We start from the raw sequence: 25,732 nt of genomic DNA on the forward strand, positions 1-25,732 counted from the left end.
AAGCACACCAAAAAATCTTGCTAGTGTACACCAAGCCTTTTGAGTTGAGGTCAATGACGAGCTGTGTGTACCAAAATTTTAGCTAAGGGTTTTACAAAGTAGAAACTACATGGTATATCAAAAGGTAGCCTAGAATCTACTTCACGAGAATTTTTTCAGTGAATACGATTCGATACACTAACTGTCATAATATAAGTGGTTGAAATTTTTTCTTTTCAAGTATTCAACTACTTATGTTATGATACTTGTTGTACCGGACCATATTCTCAACACACTAGAAAATCTCTCTTACTTCACCTATGGTGTACACCTAATAAACTTCTAAAAGATGAGAATCCATCCAATCGTAATCAAAGGCCAAGGCTTCACAGAGTCTCTTGGTGCATTTGCGAGTGGTCCTCTTTGAAAATTGGACAAGGGTTTTGACAAACTCTTCCTAACTAAATATCCGACACAACGTTTACATCTCCATTAATTATTTGGCCCTCCTTAATTTGTACGTGTTCAACTTTCGAATATACTAACACAAATTACTAAAGTTGCTTTGGATTGATTAGTTACTTAACGGCACAAGAGTACTATAAAGTACGTACGAGTGAGGGAATGTCCAAAAGATCAATCTGATATTTTTCTGAAAGAAATCGAGGAAATTAAACTGCTTTAAGTCAGACTTTTAAGGAATGATAATGATTGGTCTTAATTTATAACATAATCCCAACATTAATTTGCCGAAAGATTTTGATTTAAGCGATATTATTGCTTTAATGTCATGCCTCAATCCCAACATACGTTCAGGATCAACACGTGACATCACCAAATACATACCCCGCCTCCGGGATATGGGCAAAGCACAACTCGAGATCCAACTGCGTAAAAAAAATTTCGTATACTTTATGGTTGCATCTAACCTCCTCGTTAGACTGTCTACATACCCTTAATAGGGATCAAGCCATTTGCAGTTCGTCATTTCACTACACTCAAACATCCATCACATAAATCGCTATGTCTCAACAATATATCACAATGCATACCATGCAATATGTCAGAGAACCAATAACGAAGCACAATATTCTTCTCAAGCCACATTGATCAACTAAAATAATCATAATAATAACATCCATATCCAAAGTCATTCCACAATCCCGTCAATTAATCAATTCATGAATAAAAAATGCATGATCTTAGCATTTATTTACGTTAATCAATCACTGCGATAACTTATCATTTCACGAATTTAACTAAGGAACTCTATATAATTCCCTACTTGGATTATGAGTAATAAACATGGTGATTCTAATTTATATTCACCACGTCTATTAGGGGTAATTCTCATTCACTTGAATCTAGGGCTTTAGACTAACCTTATGGAAATGAGCAAGAGCAAGGATTCCGGACCACTCAACGGAATCCAAAATATCAAGCGGTTTTTCGTAATCTGCCCAGACCTATCACATGTATAATCAGTGCCTACATCATGAAAATGGTGCACATGCCAACCAGAACTCAAATAAACTGCGAAGCTCGGGTGAGTGACAATAATACAAGTATGTGATATTCAATAAAAAGAAAAACCATCGATCACAGTTTATAAACCTCAAATATACATTCATAATTATGAAAGCATAGTCAAGTCTCTAAAACTCTGAAGGTGTCGCCCAGACATCCAACGGCTTTTCTAATTCAAACCACAAAGATTCTCAAAAACTATCGTTCATAAATACATTAAAATCTAGCACTAGAGGGACGCAGTTCGGCTGAAGCCTACATAAGTAACCAAATAAGAAGTGGCCCCCCATAGCGGATTAACCAAGCAGAGCCACCCCTGAGTAACCATGTAGGTAGTGACCCCTCATCGCGGATTAACCAAGCAGAGTCACTCCCACAGATCTATTAAGCAGTGATCACCCATCGCGGATTAACCAAGCATGATCACACCTAAGTATGTATGGCTATAAGGATCACCCATTGCGGATTAACCAAGCACGATTCATAAATAATATGGTCTCCCATCGCGGATTAACCAAACAGGACCACTAGTGATCCCTTATCGCGGATTAACCAAGCAGGGTCAAGATAACCAAGTAGGTAGTGACCCCCCCCATAGCAGATTAACTGATCAGAGTCACACCTACAGAACTGTTAGGTAGTGATCACCCATTGCGGATTAACCAAACATAATCACTCCTAAGTATACATGGTCATAAGGATCGCCTATCGCGGATTAACCAAGCGCGATCCATAAATAATTTGGTCCTCTATCACGGATTAACCAAGCAGGACCATCTGTACCACTGCTACATGGTGCATACTCGGTGCCACTTAACCCCGTGACACTAGGGTAACGGTCCCCTACTAGCCCTCGCATTTCTCAACATTTCAAATATATATTTATAACACAATTCATAAACATTTCACTATGCACTTCAAATCACCCTTTCACAAATATTTCCAATCCATGAGTCAAATCATATTTAATAAAAATAGATCGATGGCCAATTATAAAAGAATCACATTTTAACAGAAAAACACAAACCAAGTCATATCCACAAAGGATACTAATATAAGAAAACAGGGTAATAACCATATCACATATATTAAAGTCACTCATCGAGACAAGACTGCAAAGCCTCACTGAGTCTCGAGTAATACTAATTTTAGTAATTCAAATGGTTCAAGACCTTTTGACCAAAAGTTAACGGTGGGGTCCACACCCTAGCAATTTAATTTGGAAGATCCGCACGTCATAATCTAGATCCGTAACTTCCTAAGGTCCACATTATGCTCAAAGAACAACATACTAAAATCTCATCGTGATCCGAAAGTCGAATCTCTGCCAATTTCTAGAATTAGGTGGCGGTTAACAATTAATTTTACTAGCTTAGAAATCTAATTCGGAAAGATCCGTACGTTGGATTCCTGATCCTTCAGTCTCAGTTATCCTCACATATTATGTATTATAATGTATTAAAGTTTGATGACGATCAAACGGTCAAATCGTTGATTCATACAATGGTCAAATGATGTATCGTAATGAAACTAAGTTCAAACAATCAAACCACATCATACGGATTCCAATTATGAAATCAGAGCATCCAATTGAACTTAGAAAGATATTGTTGGCCCAGTGGCCACGCGTCGCCCAGACTTGCCTGAAAATTCAACTAATTCCAAAAATTATCAAATTTTGCAGAAATGTAAGACTCAAAGAGATGAACATTTTTCATACCTAGGCCGAAGCCTAGTTTGGCCGAGAAGTGGCCGGAAATAGCCTCAATCCGCCGGAAACCCTAGAAATGGTGGCCTTCAATCTGGCACCTCCAGGGCTCCGCCGCCCATACAATTTCTTAGGCTTTGGTTCAGCATCATAAGGAGCTGAAAAATGGTAATGATCGACAGAGAAGCTTGCAAAAACAGCAGATTTCGCCTCCGTGACTTCGGGACACCCACGACGCAATTCAACGTGAAACGAAACCAAATCCACTCGAATTAAGGTGGAAAATTGGAGAGAGAGTAACGTAATGATGATTGGTGGGGGTGGAACCTCTCAATTCGTCTGAAAATTGATGGATTTCCCCCGGAAAATCAACCGGGTCAGGTTTGGCCGGTTCCTCCTTCCTCTCATTTCTCTCCTTTCCCCTTCTTTCTTTTTTTTTTTTTAGGAAAATTAACAAAAAGTCCAAAAAAAACTTCCTTTTTAATGAAAAGCCCTTTTTAAAGGTATAGTGAATAGTACCAGGGAAAGGTATAAATATGGTTTTTCGTTAAAAGTGAACAGTACCGGGAGTGTTCTGTTAAACCACCCTTTTTTTTCCTCATTGGTTGCTCCTTCCTTTCTTGTTTCTCATTGGTCCTCTCTCCAACCTTTACTTCTGATTGGCCACAAAAGCACATACCTCATTGGGCTTTTTCCCTCAAAGTGGGAGTTCAAATAATTTCTAAAATTTATAGTTTAATAACACAACTTCAAATGTCCGTATCTATACTGTTATAATCCAGACTCGCAAATGACTTTCGCCTACGCGTTTGTGGTTTCGAGATCTATTCAAACCTTGTAACTAGTTTAATTAAAATCTAAATTCAAACAAATTAAAATAAATTCTCCAGAAATAATATAAAATCTTAATAATACAAATACGTAGATTATAACAGTGAAATTCAAGAACGGTATTTCACATTTAAGCTCACTAAAAACTCATGAGAGATTTTAAACACGAAGCACTGTTAGTTGTAGAAAACAGCTTTATCCACCAAATCAATTCAGTATTACAATTTCCATGGCCAAAGTGGTAAAGCATTCGTCTTCCATGTTCCATCCCTGTCTTTATATACAGCTAATCATACAAGGACAAACTACAAAGAATCATGACTCCGAGTCAAATGTCTGCATTTATGTTTTAGTCTTCCACCATCTTATGTTGTGGCCTAAAAAGGTCGCTCCCAGCTGGCATATAGAGACAACCACCATGCATAAAGTCTACAGAACCCCCCTGTATCCCCGAAAGAAAAACCCTTAACAGCACGTACACCACTCACGTCAGCCCTACAAAGGCAAGTTGTGGTCTATAAAAAAGTCCCCATTGGCCCTCTGAAGATCACAGATCAAAGTTCAAACCATGGAGTTCAATGCATATTTTCTTGTGTTCTTTTCTCTTCTATTCATGCTGCAGTATAGTTCTTGTAGAATCACTGCACCATGCAGTCAAACCCCTTACCCTCAAGTATGTCGCCATTACATTAACACTAACCTCTTATCAACCCTAGATCGTCACCAAAGGTTTGCATTTCGTGACTTGGTACTTAAAGTTTCCATGGACCAAGCCATTGAAGCTCATCAACTTGTCTTGTCCTTGAACTTGAACTCATTGGACGGTGACCATACTCGAGCCAAGGGGGCCTGGAATGACTGCTTGGAGCTCTACGAGGACACCGTTGACAAGCTCAACCGTTCGATCGGCTCCACCAATACCCTTGATGTCAATACATGGTTGAGTGCATCGCTTACTAATCAACAGACATGCCAAAATGGTTTCACAAACCTCAACATTCCTAGTTCTCATTTGCAATCTTTCCCAAACTACGTCACGCTCTCAACCAACTTGTCCAAGCTGCTTAGCAACTCACTATCAATACACAAGGTCTCAACTTCTTCATCAGCTCTACATTTTAGCAAACAAATTCGTGGAAGACGACGGCATTTGCTTTCGGATGATGGGTTCCCAGGATGGGTTTCAGCCGCTGATCGAAAGCTGCTCCAATCGAAAAGTAGCGGACCAAACGCTGATATGGTAGTAGCACAAGACGGGTCCGGGAATTACAAATCAATTTCTGAAGCTGTGGATGCTGCGTACAAGCTACAGGGTGGGGCGACTAAAAGGTTTGTCATACACGTGAAGGCAGGAGTTTACAGAGAAAATATCGAGATTAAGAAGACAATGAAGAACATCATGTTCATTGGAGATGGTATCGATGCAACGATTGTCACAGGGAATAAAAATGTCCCAGATGGTTCAACTGCATATCGCTCTGCCACATTTGGTATGTTTGAGTTGAAACAATAATAAACTTTGAATAAGTTTAAGGGGTATTTGGACTCAACAAACCCCATCATCTTAAGTTAATTTTGAAACTTTAGATGGCGTCACACTTAGATACTAATTGATTGAAAACCAATTTAATTAAGGGTCATTTTGGTTCTGGTCACTAATCAACCTAGTTGTTAGAATGAAACCTTATTTGTTTAAATAGTTTGATCAAGGTTCCTAGCATCATTTAAGGGATTTAGCTCATGCATTTATGCACTCAATATCCCACAAATTATGAAATTTAAAAAAATCCAAACAATATTGTTACAAATATAACAATTACTTAAAAATCAATAATAGAGTAATTTGTTCTTTACATAATTCTAGCAAAAAAAAAAAAAAAAGTACCCACGTAATTATTAATATAGTGCAAGAAATAACTATTTGATATATTTTAAAACATAAAAGAAACACATAATATAATTAGCATGGGTACGTTCATAAAAAAAAAAAAAACTATTGGTACAATTAAATTAAAAGTATGGGTACATATTAAAATTCAAAACTATGGGTGCAAATTTAATTGAAAATATAGGTACACATTAAAATTCAAAATTATGAATACAAATTCCAACTAAAAAGAATATTGGTATAATTTTTTTTTTAACTAGGATACAAATTATAAATAGAAATATATGAAAAAAATACTAAAAAGATTATTTTTGAAAATGATTAATACTTTTTTTTATATTAACATATAAGGACTTGTAAATAATTTAATATTCAATTAATGGCATGAAGAAAAGTCAAGGGACCTTGATCAAAAACGAAAAAAGAATAAGGTTTCAATTAATAAGAATGAGAAATGAATGATGAGAACCTAATTTATCCTTTAATTAATTAAGTCATGATCGATTTGAAAGTGCTAGAGAGACCAACTATTTAGACTAAAATTTGTAAACTATATGACGCAGTTGTTGATGATGAAATTATTACTTAAATGTTAATTAACGTGTTTATTTCTTACTAGTGACACATCACATGGTTTGTAAATTAGTCTATCATATTATTCTTCACTTAAACCATGTTTTGTAAATCATATAACATAATTATTGATAATTCAATTATTAAATGTTGATTAACGTGCTTAATTTCTATCATTACTCTTACTCAAATTATAAACCTATTTACTAGATCCTGCTTTTCCTTTTCCTTTCTTTTTTTTTTCCTTTTCTCGACAAGATTTGAATACTGATAACCTAGCTAATGACATGCCACGTGAATAGTTACAAGTTTTTGTCCTAGTATACATCTAATAGTTCACAAAATTAAAAAATGTTCACTTAAAATTCAGGGGCTACCGGCGATGGCTTTATTGCTCAAGACATGACATTCGAAAACACAGCCGGACCACAGAAATACCAAGCCGTGGCAGTCCGCTCCGGCTCCGATCATTCAGTCTTCTACCGTTGCAGCTTCAAGGGTTACCAAGACACCTTATACGTGCATTCCCAACGCCAATTCTACCGCGACTGCGACATATACGGCACGATCGACTTCATCTGCGGCGACGCCACGGTTGTGCTCCAAAATTGCAACATCTACGCGAGGAAGCCAATGAGCAACCAAGTAAACACCGTGACAGCGCAGTCTAGGACCGACCCGAATGAAAACACAGGCATTGTTATTCATAATTCGCGAATCACGGCTGCACAAGATTTGAGACCTGTACAAGGTTCCTTTAAGACGTACTTGGGTAGGCCGTGGAAACAGTACTCTAGGACGGTAATTATGAAGAGTAATCTTGATGGGTTGATCACTCCTGCTGGTTGGTATCCGTGGAGTGGAAGCTTTGCCCTCTCCACACTTTATTACGGGGAGTACATGAACTCCGGCGCTGGAGCTGGTACTGGAGGGAGGGTCAACTGGCCCGGCTATCGTGTTATAACGAGTGCGGTGGAGGCCGGGAAGTTTACGGTTGGGAACTTTTTGGCCGGAGATTCGTGGATTCGGGGGACCGGAGTTCCATTTACAGCTGGTCTATGATAATGCATGCATGTGGTTGTGGAGAGAAGTTGTTTGACTTGTTAGGGAGGGACTCGTCACACTTGTGTATTGTTGTGTGCGGATAGTGACCTAAAGTAAAAATCGTCACATAGCTTGTTTTTAGTTTCCTTTTGGTAATTATATCCCATCTATCCCTCCTGTAATGCAGTAAATATTTTCAAACTCTTGCCTCATGTTATTACGTGGTGTGATTAATTAAGAACTCGTTTGAAAGTGTTTATAAAATAAGTAAAAGTGTTTCTGGTGAAAATATTTTTTGAACTAATCATTGATTAATAAGTAAGTAAATCCTGAAAGGCAATTCAAGTACTTTTGAAACTCAAAAATATTTTTAAAAAAAACGTTTTTAATCATTTAAAAAGCAATTACAAACACGCCATGATACGTTGTATTAGCAATATGGGGTCAACGATGCCAAGCCATAAATAAACGTATTAAAATGAATCTTTGGCACACATTATTTGATATCATAAAAAGTGATCACGTACATCTTAGGCGGATAAGTTATCACATGGACCAATTGGATGACATTGGTTACAAATGTAGCTGCTCAGTGCTCACGAGTTACATTAGCCGTTGATTGTAGCTACTACTGTGCCACGTGTCGCAAAAAGGAAGCCAATTTCTCACCCATGTCAGCATCTCGAACAGAAAATTTAACGGATTTTGACCGAGGGATAAAGTAAGACACAAGAGATTTAGATGAAAAGTCATGTCAAATTGAAAATTATACATTGGTTAAAAGCGACATTCACAAACGCTTTCGGGGACCAGATACGCACTTGAAAAAAAGCAAATTATACATTGGTGAAACGCACACCAGATTTGGACAAGAGAATGCAAAACATCTTTCGCATTATTTTGGACGAACAAAAATTGTTGACATCAGAGACCCACAGACCCATCAAAGTTACAAAAAAAAGGTTCTCTTATTACCAATACTTTTGTTGATAACAAGCCGGTCCTTGTTCATGGGATTTTAGAGATGTGGATCTATGTGATGACGGTCGGGGCAGATCGTCCGGTGAACTCTTGCATCTTCGAAAGCTTAAGAGCAACCTCCACCTATATACACAGTCAGCGAATCAGAGCCAGCCCGAAAAACTTGGCCACAAAGTTTTAATAATAAGACTGAGATTAATGATTAAACTCACAAGAGGACTAAGTGCTTCTGAGGATTCTCTGCCAATTTTCGATGGATCCTTCTCATACTGCTCAATGTAGAGTCGGATTGTGGCACCTTCTGAGCCGGTTCCTGAGAGGCGGAAAACCTGCAATCGTGTTCAAGGATGGGGAAGATTGATCGGCTCAAGTTAGCTCCATGAAGAGTATCCTTCAGAAATACATTTCAAAATAGATAAAACAAAAAGCGTGTCAACTAACCAATCGTGATCCGTCCTCAAACAAGTACCGGATCCCCTGGTGTTTTGAGATGGAACCGTCAACAGGATCCTTGTACTCAAATTCATCGGCGTTGACAACATTGGAAACATCAGAGCGTATGCCCTTCACAATCCTGTATAAATGAGCAGCACTGGTATGTCAATAAAAATAAAACATCTCTTAAGAGTTAAATTAAGATGGCTTTCAGCCTTCACATTGTTTAAAGGAAGACAAGCTCAACTAAACTAAGGCATGTCAACTTTCAAACCATAATTGGACCTATCGGGGTGCTGTTTCTTCGAAACCTAAAACAGAAAATACCAAGAAGGTTCTCTCCAGACAGAGAACATGTACATAACAACCCCAATTAGGCAAATATCCAACAACTATACAAGGTGTTGCACAACAATGCAATTGAGAAAATTATCAAGAGAGACCGCCCTCACATAGACCAATTCTAATCTCAAATGAAGTATCCACATAGACAAGTATTGAATTCACAAAATTAACTAAACCGGGAACCCATGGACAAGAATTTCAACTCAGAACAAGTCTATGACTGTTGAATTTCCTTTTCACCCATTTTATATTCTTCAAGAAAGGGGGCAAAAGCAAGAATTTCTGTTATGTATAAGTTTCCAACAAGTTTCAGTTAATAGTCTGAGAAACGACAAGAGTAAACATACGTGTTGACTTCAGAAAGGTCAGATTGCAATTTCACCAAAGAAGCCATCAGTTCCTTTGCTTTACCTGCATCCACATTCTTCAAGAAAAATAATACAACAATTAATAGCAATACAAGATTATCAAGTTGAACATTGGGAAGAACACCTCAAATTGTTACCAAACCTCATAGTCGTATCGTGTATAATAATGGCGACCAAACGTAGCCCAATGCTTACGAACTATGTCCTCAACACTGACAAGCTTCTCCCCGCCAAGATTTTCCTTATTTTTATAAGCAAGTATGGATAACCAAGCTAAAACTGCCCAGATACCATCTTTCTCACGGATATGGTCGGAACCTGTCCAAGGACACAACAAATGACAATGCACCGAGATTGTATACGTTTCTAACAATTCCAATGTTGATTTAACTACTTTAGAGGGTACTTCCTGAAAACTGACCTGTTCCAAAACTTTCTTCCCCACAAACTGAGCATAAACTAGCATCCATTAAATTACCAAAAAATTTCCAGCCAGTAGGTACCTGGGGTTTATAGTAAATACAACTAAAGTTAAAATTTTATTATGCCAGCAGCATAGGGACTGGAGAGAGGGAGGGAGAGTACCTCAAAAAACTTCAAATTCAAATGTTTGGCTACAACATCAAGGGCAGCAGAGGTAGGCATGCTCCTAGAAGTGGGAAAGGTCAAAAGATGATAATCAAGAACACTAGGCATGAAACGAGATATCCAAAAGACAGACATTTTATAAAAAGATTATTCAAACCCCACGATAATAGATTGCCAAATTCTGAAGTCAACAAATACTCTAGGACATGAATGAAAAACTTTTAACAAATTTACGTTGCTCTATAATGAAATAGACTGCAAGCTAAGCAGCACAATAAAGTACCTGGCAACTCCTTTCAGACCAGTTTTGAAGTAAGGTATGGCGTCAACTGCATTTGCAGCAATGATGGCTACAGAATCCGATGGGGTAACAAAAAACCTAATAAAACAAGACAAGTTATGAATGCAACTTAAAGACAAGATTAGAACTAATTCACAAGTCTGATGCTACCTTTTACCAAGGACCATGTTACGATCAGCATCACCATCAGCAGCAGCACCAAACTCTGGGGGCTCATCTGCAGTATTTGATTTACCCAGTCCCATACGTGCAACCAACTCCTTTGCATAGGTCAGATTAGGATCTGGATGCCCTCCTCCAAAGTCTTCCTGTTTGCATGAAGTCAATCACAGGAAAAAGAGTGAATCAAATGGATACAATGAATTTAGACTCTATATTATTAGTGTCCATAAACTAAACTTTTTTCAGAACATAGAAACACCTTGGGTACACAGTTCAGTAATGAGCTTTCTTTTGCACCAAGCTCTTCCACAAAAATACGTTTTGCATAAGCTCCAGCAACTCCATGAAGCGCGTCATAACTTTGACATGATGACAGAGATAAGTCACACCACCTTTGATACTATGTGTGTACCCAAAAAGGAACAATTGGACTAAAGAAAATGAAAAACAGGAGCTATGTACATACCAGAATGAGAATTTTGGAGATGATAGCAGCTTCCGGATAGACTCGAAATCAAAGATTGACCTGGAAAATGAGAAGTAATTAAGTCAAATGAACACTGTCCTGATATTAAGCTAAGAAAATCATACACAAAAATGAAACCAAATTCATAGAGACGAGAGTTCCTCTAAGAGATGTGCTTACTTCATCAATTTCACATAATCACTTGCCGAATCAAAAACATCAACATCAAAAGTTCCACCGTCCACCGAAAAGGTGGTGACACCTACCTTAGTGATATCCACCTGTCACATACAGTGGAAGTTCTGTCATTACAATAAATGGAACTCAATCCTGCAGCAGTCTTGTAATCAAATTTAAAGTAAATAAAATATATGGAGCTTAGATTTGATGGATTACATCAGGTAGGTCGACTGTAAAATACTCCTTTATTTTTGTTGTGTTCTCATATATCTTGTCAGTGATTGACTCTGGAGCAGGTCCACCATTTCCCATGTTGTACTTAATCCCAAAATCCTGCAATATTACCAATCAGTACCAAGTAACAAATTGTTGGCTCTGCCAACTGTTTGAACAGACTATTATATTTACTTTCTTCTCCTAATTCCAAACAAACTTATTGTTTCATATTGTTCCTCTTCCAATATATATGTTACCATCCATCTCTTTGGAACTGCATCTTATTTGATCCTTAGATACCAGATGATTGGCAGGAATCATCCGATAATTATATAACGTTCCTAATTCTTTATAATTTATAACACAAGCATACTTAGGCAGGTATCACTAACCTCATTTGGGCCACCTGGATTGTGACTGGCGGTCAGTATAAATGCTCCTGATGCCTTTGATCCCTGGATACAAATCACAGACATATGAAGCAGTTCACAACCAATAATATTAATGGTGATGATGATTACAATAAGGGCTAGATCCTAACTCAATATAACTTACATCTGCACCAACTCTTTCACGTACGACAGCTGATACAGCAGGAGTTGAAAGCAACCCATTCTGACCGACCCAAACACTTCTTACTCCATTGCCTGCTGCCATCTTAATGATGATCTGTCAACATTGTAGAAATAGAAGACAGTACATTTCTCATTACAAGTTATATTAGAAGAATCAATAAACCCTTGACTCCCCCACCAAAAAAAAAGAAAAAGAGGAGGAGGAGGAAGGAGGGGGAGGGGGAGGGGGGGGGGGGGGGGGGTGGGGGGGAGGGGTGGTTTGGAAATGAGCTCTATCTGGCTCAAGGGGCAGGTCTTCCCAAGCCCAACCCTTGTCAATTGCAGCAAAAAGGTATGCAGATCCAAACAACATTTTCAGTTTCATTGCTTACCAACTACAAATTATATACACCATCACAAGAAAATATCAAGTTGCATTCAGAAATTTTATGGAATGCAAAATTACCTGAATGGCATCCTTTGAGAAATAGCGACCATCACCAGATACAACAAGTCTAGCACCTAGAAGAAACAAAAAACAATAAGCTTCGGAGACATTCTCAAACAAAAAAAAAAAAAAAAAAAAAACTTGAAACTAAATCAACAAAATATTCAATCACGGGGAGTACAGCATGAGGGGTAATGTATCGTTTTTGGTGAAGTGAGGAACGATATCTTAAGTATTGAGAGGAAATTTTTTTTACTATTTGATCATTCTTGTATTTCCTTCTATTTACAAAAGCGGCAATCGACATTGTTGCTACCTGGCCAACATCACCTCTAGTATTGGGCGTCCATTTAATCTAAATGAATTCCTCCGTTCAATCTTGGACATACATAATGCCTCAGTTTAATTCTTACCACATGACAAAATTACGAGTCTAAATGGCATCTACAAATAGACGACAAAGTGCAACTCAGTAGAATCGTAGACAACAAAATGAGTATTATTTAACATCAACTGACTTGCAAGTTCAAATGCAAGAATGCAAATGACTACAAATCACTCCATTGTGTTCAGCAAGGGAATAAAGAGCAATGAAAATAGTATGATTCAGTGATCCCTACCTTTAACTTGATCCGATGGAAGGGCATTGAATGTTGACTGAACAAAATTTTGCAAGTAATGAGGTTGCGTAAAAACTTTCACCTGAAAAGTTAAAGCCACCATTATAATAAGATAATCACAGCAATCTGAGAAGTATATTTTAGCGTAGAGAACAGGCATGCATTTTCTAACAGCCAATCTCTACTCTACCGAAAATCATATCGAATTTCGACTGAATCAATCATCAACACAAATTTTATATTAGAATTAAACCAGTTTAACTAAGATGTGATTAGTTCATAAACTTCTGGAATCATATTCTGCACTATAAATAAGATCTAATTAGCTTAGAAAGATCTAAAGATCGGGTGCACGTATCAACCGGATCGATTTGATCTAACAGAGATCAGACTCGAACAATTTCGATTTCATACACTGATAAGTAATCTGGAAACAGCAAAACATCGGAAAACAATGCAAGAATTCACCAAATCAAACGACGAAAAATTGATCGCAGCAAACAGAGTGCAGGATTTGCCCGAACGCAACAGATCCAGCATTCATGCAAAGGAAATTCGATTACGAATTGAAAACCCAAAAAAGGTGAGAGAGAGAGAGAGAGAGATGAACCTTCTTGCGGAGGCCAGAGGTTCCGGGCTTCTGGCCATCGAACGGCGTCGTCTCCACCTTCCTAACCTGCCCCGACGACATTATGCTCGCTGAGAACGAAACGCGATTCAAATCACAGAGAGAGGTAGAGAGAGGAAGAGAGATTGGAGATTGGAGTTTAGAGAGAGAAAGAAAAGAGAGATTTATAACGGAACTGGAAGGTGGCGAAGCGTGTACGATTTACGCCAAATTTAATTTAGGTGAGCGAGTGACAGACGTAAAAGATGGACGTGGAAGACTGGAGAGTGAAGAGGAACATGGGATCCGATGACCTTTGTGCGAATACTGTAAAAATATTCTCCACGTGGCACGTTTGGTAACTATTCCTGTTACTTTTGGCCGTCGATCTTTGTTTTACTTTTATAGTCTGCCGTTGATCTTTACCGGCGGGTTTTCTGAGACGAAGAGAGAGCGATTCCCACGGATTGTCTTTTTACTTCACTACCCCGCCGATTGCGTGCCAAGTCCCCCTACTACCGGTATTGTCGTTCAATTCTACGCCTTTTTTTTTTTTTTTAGTTTGGTGGAACAAACAATATTATCTATATTAACATAATGAAATAGTGACTAATCTTATTATTAGATTCGTTAACATGACATTTAAGCAACAAGAAAATAAGCGATTTTGGGTCAACATGACTAATCTTACAATTAGACTCGTTAACATGACACTTAAGCAACAAGAAATAGTGACTAATCTTACAATTAGACTCGTTATTAACGGGTTCTTAACCGGTTTACACAAGGGTAATACGGAAATAACCCGTTTCAACATGTTAAGAAAAAAGTTTTTTTTGATAATTTTAATTTTTTAAACTACTAAAAAACATATTATAAAATACAATAGTCACAGTGTATATGTATATATGTATGTGAAATATGTATTATTGTATTATTATTTTATATAAATTTAAATTTTAAGTTTTATTTGTTATTTATTTTTACAGTATACTATATGACACACCCCGACCGAGATCGGAGCGTGCTAGCCGTCACACGAAGGTGACGTAGCCATGTGCACGTGCGGAAGCTAACAAGGTAGTAGTAAGAAAGTACGAATAAATAAAAACTAGCATACAAGGTACTAATATAAGTGTTAGTAAGTGAGATACAAATTCAGAGCAGGTCTAAAGCAGTCCAAAACAAAAACGACAACAGTAGTACGCCCGAAGGCGACCCTACAATAGGGAGTGTCTGTCAGAACGCCGGAGAGCCCTCAAAGGAAACCACCGCAACGGCTAAGCAACTAGAACCTGGAGGGGCGCAAAACAAAAGTGTGAGTGGGCAAAAACAAAGCTCTTTGAAAACCATTTAGCAAAATACATTCTAACCCCTCGCCGTAAAACCTGTATACTTCCCAGAAGATAACATATGTACGTATGTATAGATATGCCCAATATGCTCAAGGGTATGCCAAACATGCTCAAGATATGCCATGCCAAAGCCATAATATGAATGCAAGTGCCCAGGTATAAATCATATCAACGTCATAACATCTGGCAGCCGGAGTCACCTAACGTGACCTGTACGGCTGCATCTAGAGCTCAAATCTCAACTCTATAACTGAACCTGCCCACGAGTCGGAACCACTCAAGGTGGTCTGTACGACAGGCCTGGGTGTAACATATATATACGCTCTAGTGCTACGATCACGTGAAGGCTGTGCGAATAATCGCGGGTCACCTTCAAGTCGGAACCACCTAATGTGGTCTGTACGACAGGCCTATGCACCTAACTTGGATCCAAGCTGAGCGTGTGGTGCGGGAGGTGAACATCACGTGAAAGACTGTGCCCTACTCTGGGCGGGAGCACTAACACCGGGGGTGCAGGTTATGAGCTCTCTAAGTCTCTCAAACTACTGCTGAAAGTAAATATGAATACCACTTACCTGGCACTTACCTGTGCGTCCAGAGCACCCAATATGCATATATATATGTATGCCACTACTAATGCGTGCAATGATGCATAAACGATAATAATAACATGCATGGCATAAGGCGAATAACCCTTTTAAATCAATTACTGGGAATATAAATGTATATAGGTATATACGGAAAACAAAAGCCCACTCACTGGTATGTAGAAGGGTCGTAGCCCCCCTGTCTCGCGTGTGCACGCTCGTCCTCGGGGTACGTGTCACCTAAATGCGAAACAACTATAAAAACGTTAACTTTAAAGCACATAACTAACTTCTTGTAATAACTTCTCATACATTGCTCAAAATGGACAAATGAATATACCAACGGGCTCTACACAACCTCAGGATCACAACCATATTTTTAAAATAATTTTCCTCCGCCGCACGCGCCCCCACGCGCCGGCCAAGGCACGGACCTACGCGCCCCCCACGCGCGGCCACGTGCCAAGCACACTGACGGTGTCAACAGACGCCGTCAGGAATATTCCGTTAAACTGACGGAATATTCCGTTAAAACTAACAGGTTCCGTTAACGGCGTCAGGAATATTCCGTCAGAATTGACGGAATATTTCGTCGCCTTCTTCATTAAATCGCCGGCGACGTCGCCGGCGCCGGAAACTGGGAAAACCTGCAACTAGGGTTTTCTCGCTCGTTCCTCAACCGTTTTTCGTGATTCTTGGACCAAATGAAAGCCCTAGACTAGTAGAACATGTCCCAACAAGTTTTAAGGGCTAAAACTTACGCGATCTTACCTGTGCAAACAACCAAAACCGGCCAACTTCGAGCAGGACGATCCCGACGTCCAAATTCGTCCAACGAAGTACTCCGAGGCTCCTGGGAACCTCACAAACACAACTACGAGCTCAGAAAACCCAAAAACTTAATGTACAAACTTTGCATGAACAGTACCCAAAACGGCCATTGATGAATCGACGTGAAAACGTTAGAGTTCCTACCTGAAAATGGTATGGTTGTGCTCGTCTCGACCACACGAGTTCAATGGTATCCTTGGTTTCTTCGATCTGTGAGGATTTGGTGGGTTGTGGGTTTGTCCGTACGTATTAAGGTGAACGGGAAGGGTGAGAGAGAGATGAGAGACAGAGACAGAGAGAGGGTGGAGAGAGACAGTGTATGTGCAGGTGTGTGTGTGGCCCAACACATGCCACCACACACAAAACAACCCCACAACGTGACGAAAAACACACTAGGGGCAAAATTGTAATTTCATACGTACGTTTCGATATTTTCGGGACGGGATGTCACAACCTTCCCACCTTAAAAGAATTTCGTCCCGAAATTCAAAACAACCAAGTAAGAGCCCCTAGTGGTTAAAGAACAAACGAGGATACAAATCCCTCATTCGATCTTCTGTCTCCCACGTTGCCTCTTCGACTGAATGGTTCCTCCACAAAACTTTCACCAAATTCACCGTCTTGTTCCTCAGAACCTTCTCTTTCCAATCAATGATCATCACCGGTTCCTCGTCATACGTCAAATCTGGATTAATCTCTAACGGTTGAGGAGGTATCACGTGAGATGGATCAGCAACATAGTGTCGGAGCATAGACACGTGAAAAACATTATGCACTCTAGCCAACTCCGGAGGCAACTCCAACTTGTAAGCTACCTCACCAACTCGTTATGTGACTATGTATGGTCCGATGTACCTGGGACTCAACTTCCCCTTCTTTCCGAACCGCACAACACCTCTCCACGGTGAAAGCTTCAGAAATACCCAATCTCCGACCTCATATGTTCTGTCCGTAGCATGCCGATCCGCTAGACTCTTCTGCCTGTCCTGAGCTGCTTTCAGGTTAGACTTGATCACCTGAACATTCTGAGTAGTCTCCTCGACAATCTCTGGACCTACTAAGACTCTCTCGCCAACCTCTGACCAACACAACGGTGTGCGACAAGCTATGCCATACAAGGCCTCAAATAGCGCCATGCCAATGCTCGAATGAAAACTGTTGTTATAAGCAAATTCCATCAAATCTAACCGCTGGTGCCAAGCATCACCAAACTGCAACACCGAAGCTCGCAGCATATCCTCCAAGGTTTGAATAGTTCTCTCTGACTGTCCGTCTGTCTGTGGATGATACGCCGTACTGTAAAGTAATCTCGTGCCCAAAGCTTCCTGAAAAGCCACCCAAAACTTAGATGTGAAACGTGGATCACGATCCGAGACAATACTCACGGGGACACCATGATACTTCACAACCTTCGAGATAAACAACTCCGCTAAACGGCTCAAGGAATACTTCTCTCTCACTGGAATAAAATGAGCCGACTTAGTGAGCCGATCAACGATCACCCAAATGCCGTCGAAGCCATTTTGTGTACGCGGCAACTTGTACACAAAATCCATGGTGATATTTTCCCATTTCCACTCTGGAACGGGAAGCGGCTGCAACAACCCAAACGGCTTCTTCCTCTCTGCTTTAACCTGCTGACACACCGCACACCTGCTCACATACTCGGCTATCTCCCTCTTCATACCCGGCCAATAATAAAATGGTCGAATGGTATGATACATTTTAGTAGCTCCTGGATGCATGGCATAAGCCGAGATATGTGCTTCATCGAGAATTTCTTTCTTCAACTCCACATTATTAGGCACGAACATTCTACCCTCTAGCATCAACATGCCATCTGAATCCCGAACTCTGAGGTCTCGCCTCCTTCCTTGATCTCGGGCTTGAATAAGTTCTTGAGTTTCCTGATCAACTACTTGGGCTTCAAGCACCCGATCAACAAGTATCGGCCTAACTTGGAAATTAGCAAGTAATGCCACTTCTCGATCTTCGGCTTCTAGCCTTACTCCCGTAGCACGCAAGTCCACCAAAAGAGGAACACGACTAGCGTACAACGCATTAATGCGGCCCTGTGACTTCCTGCTAAGTGCATCAGCCACTACGTTCGCACGACCAGGATGATAATCAATCGTGCAATCGTAGTCGCTGAGCAACTCCAACCACCTCCGCTGACGAAGATTAAGTTCCTTCTGAGTAAAGAGATACTGGAGACTCTTGTGATCTGTAAAGATCCTGCACTTCTCTCCGTAAAGATAGTGCCTCCACAACTTCAACGCAAAAATGATAGCAGCCAACTCCAAATCATGTGTAGGGTAATTCATCTCATGAGGTTTCAACTGTCGCGAAGCATAAGCAATCACCCTACCATGCTGCATCAATACACATCCCAGACCATTCAAGGAAGCATCGCTATAAACCTCGAAATCACCACTATCGTCTGGGAGTGTCAAAACAGGTGCATGAGTGAGACAATGTTTCAACTGCTGGAAACTCTGCTCACACCTATCATCCCACTCAAATTTAACATCCTTCCTCGTTAACCTCGTCAACGGCAAGGCAATCACCGAAAAATCCTTAACGAACCTCCGATAATACCCTGCCAAACCAAGGAAACTTCTCACCTCGGTGACGGTTCGTGGTTGCTCCCAACTCTCCACAGCTGCCACCTTCTGAGGGTCAACCAGAATACCCTGAGCAGAAATGACGTGCCCCAAGAACGCAACTTGGTCTAACCAGAACTGGCACTTGCTAAACTTAGCATATAACTGGTGTTCCCTCAACCTCTTCAACACCAAAGTAAGATGTCGAACATGCTCCGCTTTCGACTTAGAATACACCAGAATATCGTCAATGAAGACAATGACAAATCTATCCAAGTAAGGCTGGAATACTCGGTTCATCAAATCCATAAAGGCGGCTGGTGCATTCGTCAACCCAAATGGCATAACCAGAAACTCGTAATGACCGTAACGAGTCCTGAATGCCGTCTTAGGGACATCATCCCTACTGATCTTCAGCTGATAGTAACCAGACCTCAAGTCTATCTTAGAAAACACACAAGCACCTCTCAGCTGATCGAACAAATCATCGATACGAGGCAATGGATAACGGTTTTTAATCGTCACCCGATTGAGTTGCCTGTAATCGATGCACAGCCTCAAAGTTCCATCTTTTTTCCTCACAAACAACACTGGAGCGCCCCAAGGCGAAGTACTAGGCTGGATAAATCCCTTATCCACTAACTCTTGCAGCTGAACCTTCAATTCCCTCAACTCCGCGGGAGCCATACGATAAGGAGTTAAAGAAATAGGATTTGTACCTGGAATCAACTCAATGGTGAACTCTACGTCTCGATTTGGGGGTAACCCAGGTAAATCCTCGGGAAATACATCAGGGAAGTGTCTGACCACCCTCACATCCTCAACTCTGTTAGAAACAGCTTCATCTAGCACTACGTGAGCCAGATACCCCTGACAACCTTTAGATAACAACTTTTTCGCTCGCAGCGCCGAAATAACGCCATGTCTCACCCCACTCTGCTCACCCACAAAAGTAATCACAGGTAGTCCAGGTCGGTGAAACGTAACTACTTTCCCGTAACAGTCAATGTTGGCACGATAGAAGTGCAACCAATCCGTGCCCAGAATCACATCAAAGTCCACAATATCTAACGGAATAAGATCGGCTGCCAGAGCAACACCCTCTACGATCACTGGACATCCTGGGTACACACAATCTACAACGCAGCTCTCTCCTCTAGGCATAACAAACTCTAAATCATACCTTAGAGGTGTGGGGCGAGGTTGCGTCGCTTGAGCAAACGTATGAGAAATTACGGAATGTGTAGCTCCACAATCAATTAAGACTCTAGCAAAACAACCAAGAATGTTCAACGTACCCATAATCAAGTCTGGGTTGTTCTGAGCGTCCTGCAGAGAAATATTGTGAAGACGCCCCTGTCCCTGCTGACGCCCGCCGCGGCCTCTGCTCGCCTGAACGCCGCGTCCCTGCGTACCACGTCCCTGACTGGGCTGGCCCGACTGTCTCGAAGACCCTGCACTGCTAGTGGCAATCTCCCCCTGCTGATACTGTCCTCCCTGATACCACTGTGAACCACCCGCTGGGGCTGGAGGATACGGCATATAGCCGCCTGAATACTGGGGATAGCCACCCTGGGAATAGGGATCCTGAGGGTACTGATACTGCCCCAGAGCATAAGGGACAGCATCACCCTGATAGTGGTAAGCACCACCTCGACCCGTCTGGCCGTAGCTACTAGGACCCTGGATCTGCTGGAGTGGTGCAGGCGGTGGCATAAAGGTCTGCTGTGGTTTCTGCTGCTGCTGACCCTGGGGACAATTCGCCGCTCTATGTCCCACCTGTCCACACGTGAAGCAACCACTGCTACCACGTCTACACTCGCCGAAATGCCGGTTGTTACACCTACGGCAAACTGGGGCTCTGCCTCGCCCACCATCGCCCTGCCTCTGGCCTCTAGCGCCACCAGAAAATCTGCCTCCACGACCCTGTCCAGTGGCACTGAAGCCACCACTCGAAGAACTAGAACTAGCTCCACCTCTCTTGAAGTTCTGAGTCTGACGGGGCCCGAGCGATGCCTGACCTTTGCCTTTGTCATCTTTCTTCTGGTTGCTGTCCTTCTCTTCATCAGTGTCGCTCGACATATTCTCAGAGTCCTCAATCCTCAACAGTATCTCATAGAAGTCCCGGTAAGTTTCGCTGTGGACTGTAGACGCCATAGAACGCCACTTCTTCTTGGTGCCCAAACGGAAAAGACGAAGCATCTCCGCCGGATTACCAGCGACATCAGGATGGTAACGAGACAAGTCCGTAAACTTACGGTAGTACTCATTCGCTGACATCTTCCGCTGTTTCAGTTCGGAAAACTCCTGCTTCTTACGGTCAATGTACTCAGGGGGCACATATCTTCTCCTAAACAACTCCGTAAAAACATTCCAATCAGTCCTCTGATTCGGAGTCAACCTACGAAGCTCCTGCTCCCACCAAGCTGCCGACTCCGTATCCAGAAACCATGCGGTCGTCTCGACCCACCTCTCCATAGGTAAGTTCCCCTGATTATGCAGCACCCGGAAAGTCTTCTCTATGTGTTCCAGCCAGCGCTCTGCGCCCTCATGCCCCTCACTGCCCTTAAACTTATCCAACTTCAGATTGTACATAGTCTCCAGAGGAGTCCTCTGGGGAGGGCGCATCACTGCCTGAAGGGCTGTAGCAAAAGCTTCCCCCAACTGAGTAATATCGGGGAAACTAGGCTCAGAAGAGCGACGGGGTTCCCGACGAGGCGGCATAGTTCTGACAGAAGACACCAAAGTTATTAGAATACTCACAAGGACACAGGACTGCCAAACCTAGGCTCTGATACCAAACTGACACACCCCGACCGAGATCGGAGCGTGCTGGCCGTCACACGAAGGTGACGTAGCCATGTGCACGTGCGGAAGCTAACAAGGTAGTAGTAAGAAAGTACGAATAAATAAAAACTAGCATACAAGGTACTAATATAAGTGTTAGTAAGTGAGATACAAATTCAGAGCAGGTCTCAAGCAGTCCAAAACAAAAACGACAACAGTAGTACGCCCGAATGCGACCCTACAATAGGGAGTGTCTGTCAGAACGCCGGAGAGCCCTCAAAGGAAACCACCGCAACGGCTAAGCAACTAGAACCTGGAGGGGCGCAAAACAAAAGTGTGAGTGGGCAAAAACAAAGCTCTTTGAAAACCATTTAGCAAAATACATTCTAACCCCTCGCCGTAAAACCTGTATACTTCCCAGAAGATAACATATGTACGTATGTATAGATATGCCCAATATGCTCAAGGGTATGCCAAACATGCTCAAGATATGCCATGCCAAAGCCATAATATGAATGCAAGTGCCCAGGTATAAATCATATCAACGTCATAACATCTGGCAGCCGGAGGCACCTAACGTGACCTGTACGGCTGCATCTAGAGCTCAAATCTCAACTCTATAACTGAACCTGCCCACGAGTCGGAACCACTCAAGGTGGTCTGTACGACAGGCCTGGGTGTAACATATATATACGCTCTAGTGCTATGATCACGTGAAGGCTGTGCGAATAATCGCGGGTCACCTTCAAGTCGGAACCACCTAATGTGGTCTGTACGACAGGCCTATGCACCTAACTTGGATCCAAGCTGAGCGTGTGGTGCGGGAGGTGAACATCACGTGAAAGACTGTGCCCTACTCTGGGCGGGAGCACTAACACCGGGGGTGCAGGTTATGAGCTCTCTAAGTCTCTCAAACTACTGCTGAAAGTAAATATGAATACCACTTACCTGGCACTTACCTGTGCGTCCAGAGCACCCAATATGCATATATATATGTATGCCACTACTAATGCGTGCAATGATGCATAAACGATAATAATAACATGCATGGCATAAGGCGAATAACCCTTTTAAATCAATTACTGGGAATATAAATGTATATAGGTATATACGGAAAACAAAAGCCCACTCACTGGTATGTAGAAGGGTCGTAGCCCCCCTGTCTCGCGTGTGCACGCTCGTCCTCGGGGTACGTGTCACCTAAATGCGAAACAACTATAAAAACGTTAACTTTAAAGCACATAACTAACTTCTTGTAATAACTTCTCATACATTGCTCAAAATGGACAAATGAATATACCAACGGGCTCTACACAACCTCAGGATCACAACCATATTTTTAAAATAATTTTCCTCCGCCGCACGCGCCCCCACGCGCCGGCCAAGGCACGGACCTACGCGCCCCCCACGCGCGGCCACGTGCCAAGCACACTGACGGTGTCAACAGACGCCGTCAGGAATATTCCGTTAAACTGACGGAATATTCCGTTAAAACTAACAGGTTCCGTTAACGGCGTCAGGAATATTCCGTCAGAATTGACGGAATATTTCGTCGCCTTCTTCATTAAATCGCCGGCGACGTCGCCGGCGCCGGAAACTGGGAAAACCTGCAACTAGGGTTTTCTCGCTCGTTCCTCAACCGTTTTTCGTGATTCTTGGACCAAATGAAAGCCCTAGACTAGTAGAACATGTCCCAACAAGTTTTAAGGGCTAAAACTTACGCGATCTTACCTGTGCAAACAACCAAAACCGGCCAACTTCGAGCAGGACGATCCCGACGTCCAAATTCGTCCAACGAAGTACTCCGAGGCTCCTGGGAACCTCACAAACACAACTACGAGCTCAGAAAACCCAAAAACTTAATGTACAAACTTTGCATGAACAGTACCCAAAACGGCCATTGATGAATCGACGTGAAAACGTTAGAGTTCCTACCTGAAAATGGTATGGTTGTGCTCGTCTCGACCACACGAGTTCAATGGTATCCTTGGTTTCTTCGATCTGTGAGGATTTGGTGGGTTGTGGGTTTGTCCGTACGTATTAAGGTGAACGGGAAGGGTGAGAGAGAGATGAGAGACAGAGACAGAGAGAGGGTGGAGAGAGACAGTGTATGTGCAGGTGTGTGTGTGGCCCAACACATGCCACCACACACAAAACAACCCCACAACGTGACGAAAAACACACTAGGGGCAAAATTGTAATTTCATACGTACGTTTCGATATTTCCGGGACGGGATGTCACACTATAAGCAAAGAGGTAGATTAAAAAAAATTATAAAACACAGTAAAAATAAATATATCAAGTAATTAAAAATAACAAACACATTAAAAATAAAAAATATCAAGTAATTTAAACATATCAAACACATTTAAATGGTTTACAATGTTTGGTTTTTTATGCTTAGTTTATGTATACGTCGTTATTAATGAAATATCGTCAAGATAATTGTTGAAGACAATATATCTAGCCAATGTTTCAATATCATTTCCTTTGGTGATTGATGAAAATTGAAGGGTTTTATTGTAATTGTACTTTGAACATTTGGTAGTTTATAGTAATGTACTACTATTTTTTTTCATTAGACTCTTATTTTGAGAGATATAATACTTGAAAGACAAATATTTTTTTATTTTTTTATTTTTTGTTTTGAAGTAATATTTATGTGACAACATGGTATGCTATACTAATTTAATATTATGTTTTCCTTTTTTCTTTGAGGTCAAATCATGTTTGTCATTTTCATTATTTATTGATTTAAAATATTTTTTTAACAGATGGGTCGGGTCATATTACTTGATAATATTAACAGGTTGCTTTCGGATCGGGTCATATTACCCGTTCATTTTAACAGGTGTTACACAACACAACTCGTTAAGATATCAGGTATGTGACGAAAATGACACGAACACGAAAAACACGACACAAATACCATGTCTACTCTTAATTGGTTATTAATAATGTAGTTCAAATTCGTCATTAGCGATAATTAAACTGAAGGCCTCTCACTTACAAATTTTATGTTCTATTCCACGTAATAATTATTTTGTTATTCTTCCTCCTTAAATTGGACAAATATTTTAGGACGAGTTGATAACAAATTTTGTTTATGGTCCGTTTGATAACTAACCATATCTATAATCATTTGATAACAATTTATTTATTTTTAGTTGTTTAATTTTTATGTTTTGTTATCAAAGACTGAAGAAAAGTATGTGGGATGAGAGTGGAGGCACAAAATGAAATTTATTCTAAATTGTTCTTTATATATATATGATTAACACAAAATATCAATGTTCCAACTAATACTATACAAGACGAGTTAGTGGTTATTGTTAGTTGTTATGAGGGAGTTAGTGGGTTAATTGTTAGTTGTTAGGAGGGGGGAATTGATGAGAATCAAACTTGCACCAAGGTGCAAAGGCATTGTTGTTGTACGTCATTGCGTGAAGTATCACCTGCCTCATTTTTTAATTGAATAGTATGAGTTATTGACACTTAATATTATGATTATTCCTCTCTCAGACTATCTCTAACTTTTGGATTAAAACCTAAAATTTCTAAACTTAAAAAATTTAAGTTTAACTCAGAAACAGTTTTTTTGCTCTAATTGTGACATCTCACATCGCCCAGGGGAGTGATCCTTATATGTATATTCTCATCCCTACCTAGCACGAGGCCTTTTGAGAGCTCACTAGCTTTGGGTTCCGTTGGAACTCCGAAGTTAAGCGAGTAGCGCGCGAGAGCATT

The 25,732-nt window shown here is 40.9% G+C and overlaps 2 protein-coding genes across 2 annotated transcripts; one reads left to right on the forward strand and one right to left on the reverse strand.

Moving 5' to 3' along the window:
• The first annotated feature begins 4,613 nt into the window (after positions 1-4,613).
• LOC137732199 (pectinesterase-like) lies at positions 4,614-7,864 on the forward strand. The gene is made up of 2 exons (XM_068471499.1): positions 4,614-5,535; positions 6,877-7,864. Exons 1-2 carry the CDS (start codon positions 4,614-4,616, stop codon positions 7,566-7,568), a joined length of 1,614 nt encoding a protein of 537 aa, XP_068327600.1. The 3' UTR covers positions 7,569-7,864.
• A 502-nt stretch (positions 7,865-8,366) lies between these two features.
• LOC137731045 (phosphoglucomutase, cytoplasmic) lies at positions 8,367-14,009 on the reverse strand. Its single transcript, XM_068470101.1, has 18 exons — positions 13,825-14,009; positions 13,215-13,296; positions 12,613-12,668; positions 12,148-12,261; positions 11,985-12,047; positions 11,593-11,709; positions 11,377-11,477; positions 11,197-11,256; positions 10,990-11,089; positions 10,719-10,876; positions 10,551-10,646; positions 10,265-10,328; positions 10,101-10,182; positions 9,822-9,997; positions 9,659-9,735; positions 8,973-9,105; positions 8,744-8,860; positions 8,367-8,654 (listed from the first exon to the last, which is right to left on the reverse strand). Exons 1-18 carry the CDS (start codon positions 13,903-13,905, stop codon positions 8,583-8,585), a joined length of 1,749 nt encoding a protein of 582 aa, XP_068326202.1. The 5' UTR covers positions 13,906-14,009; the 3' UTR covers positions 8,367-8,582.
• Between the last annotated feature and the right edge of the window lie 11,723 nt (positions 14,010-25,732).

The sequence above is a fragment of the Pyrus communis genome, chromosome 4 (genome assembly GCF_963583255.1).
Source record: "Pyrus communis chromosome 4, drPyrComm1.1, whole genome shotgun sequence".
In the NCBI taxonomy this organism is placed as follows: Eukaryota; Viridiplantae; Streptophyta; class Magnoliopsida; order Rosales; family Rosaceae; genus Pyrus; species Pyrus communis.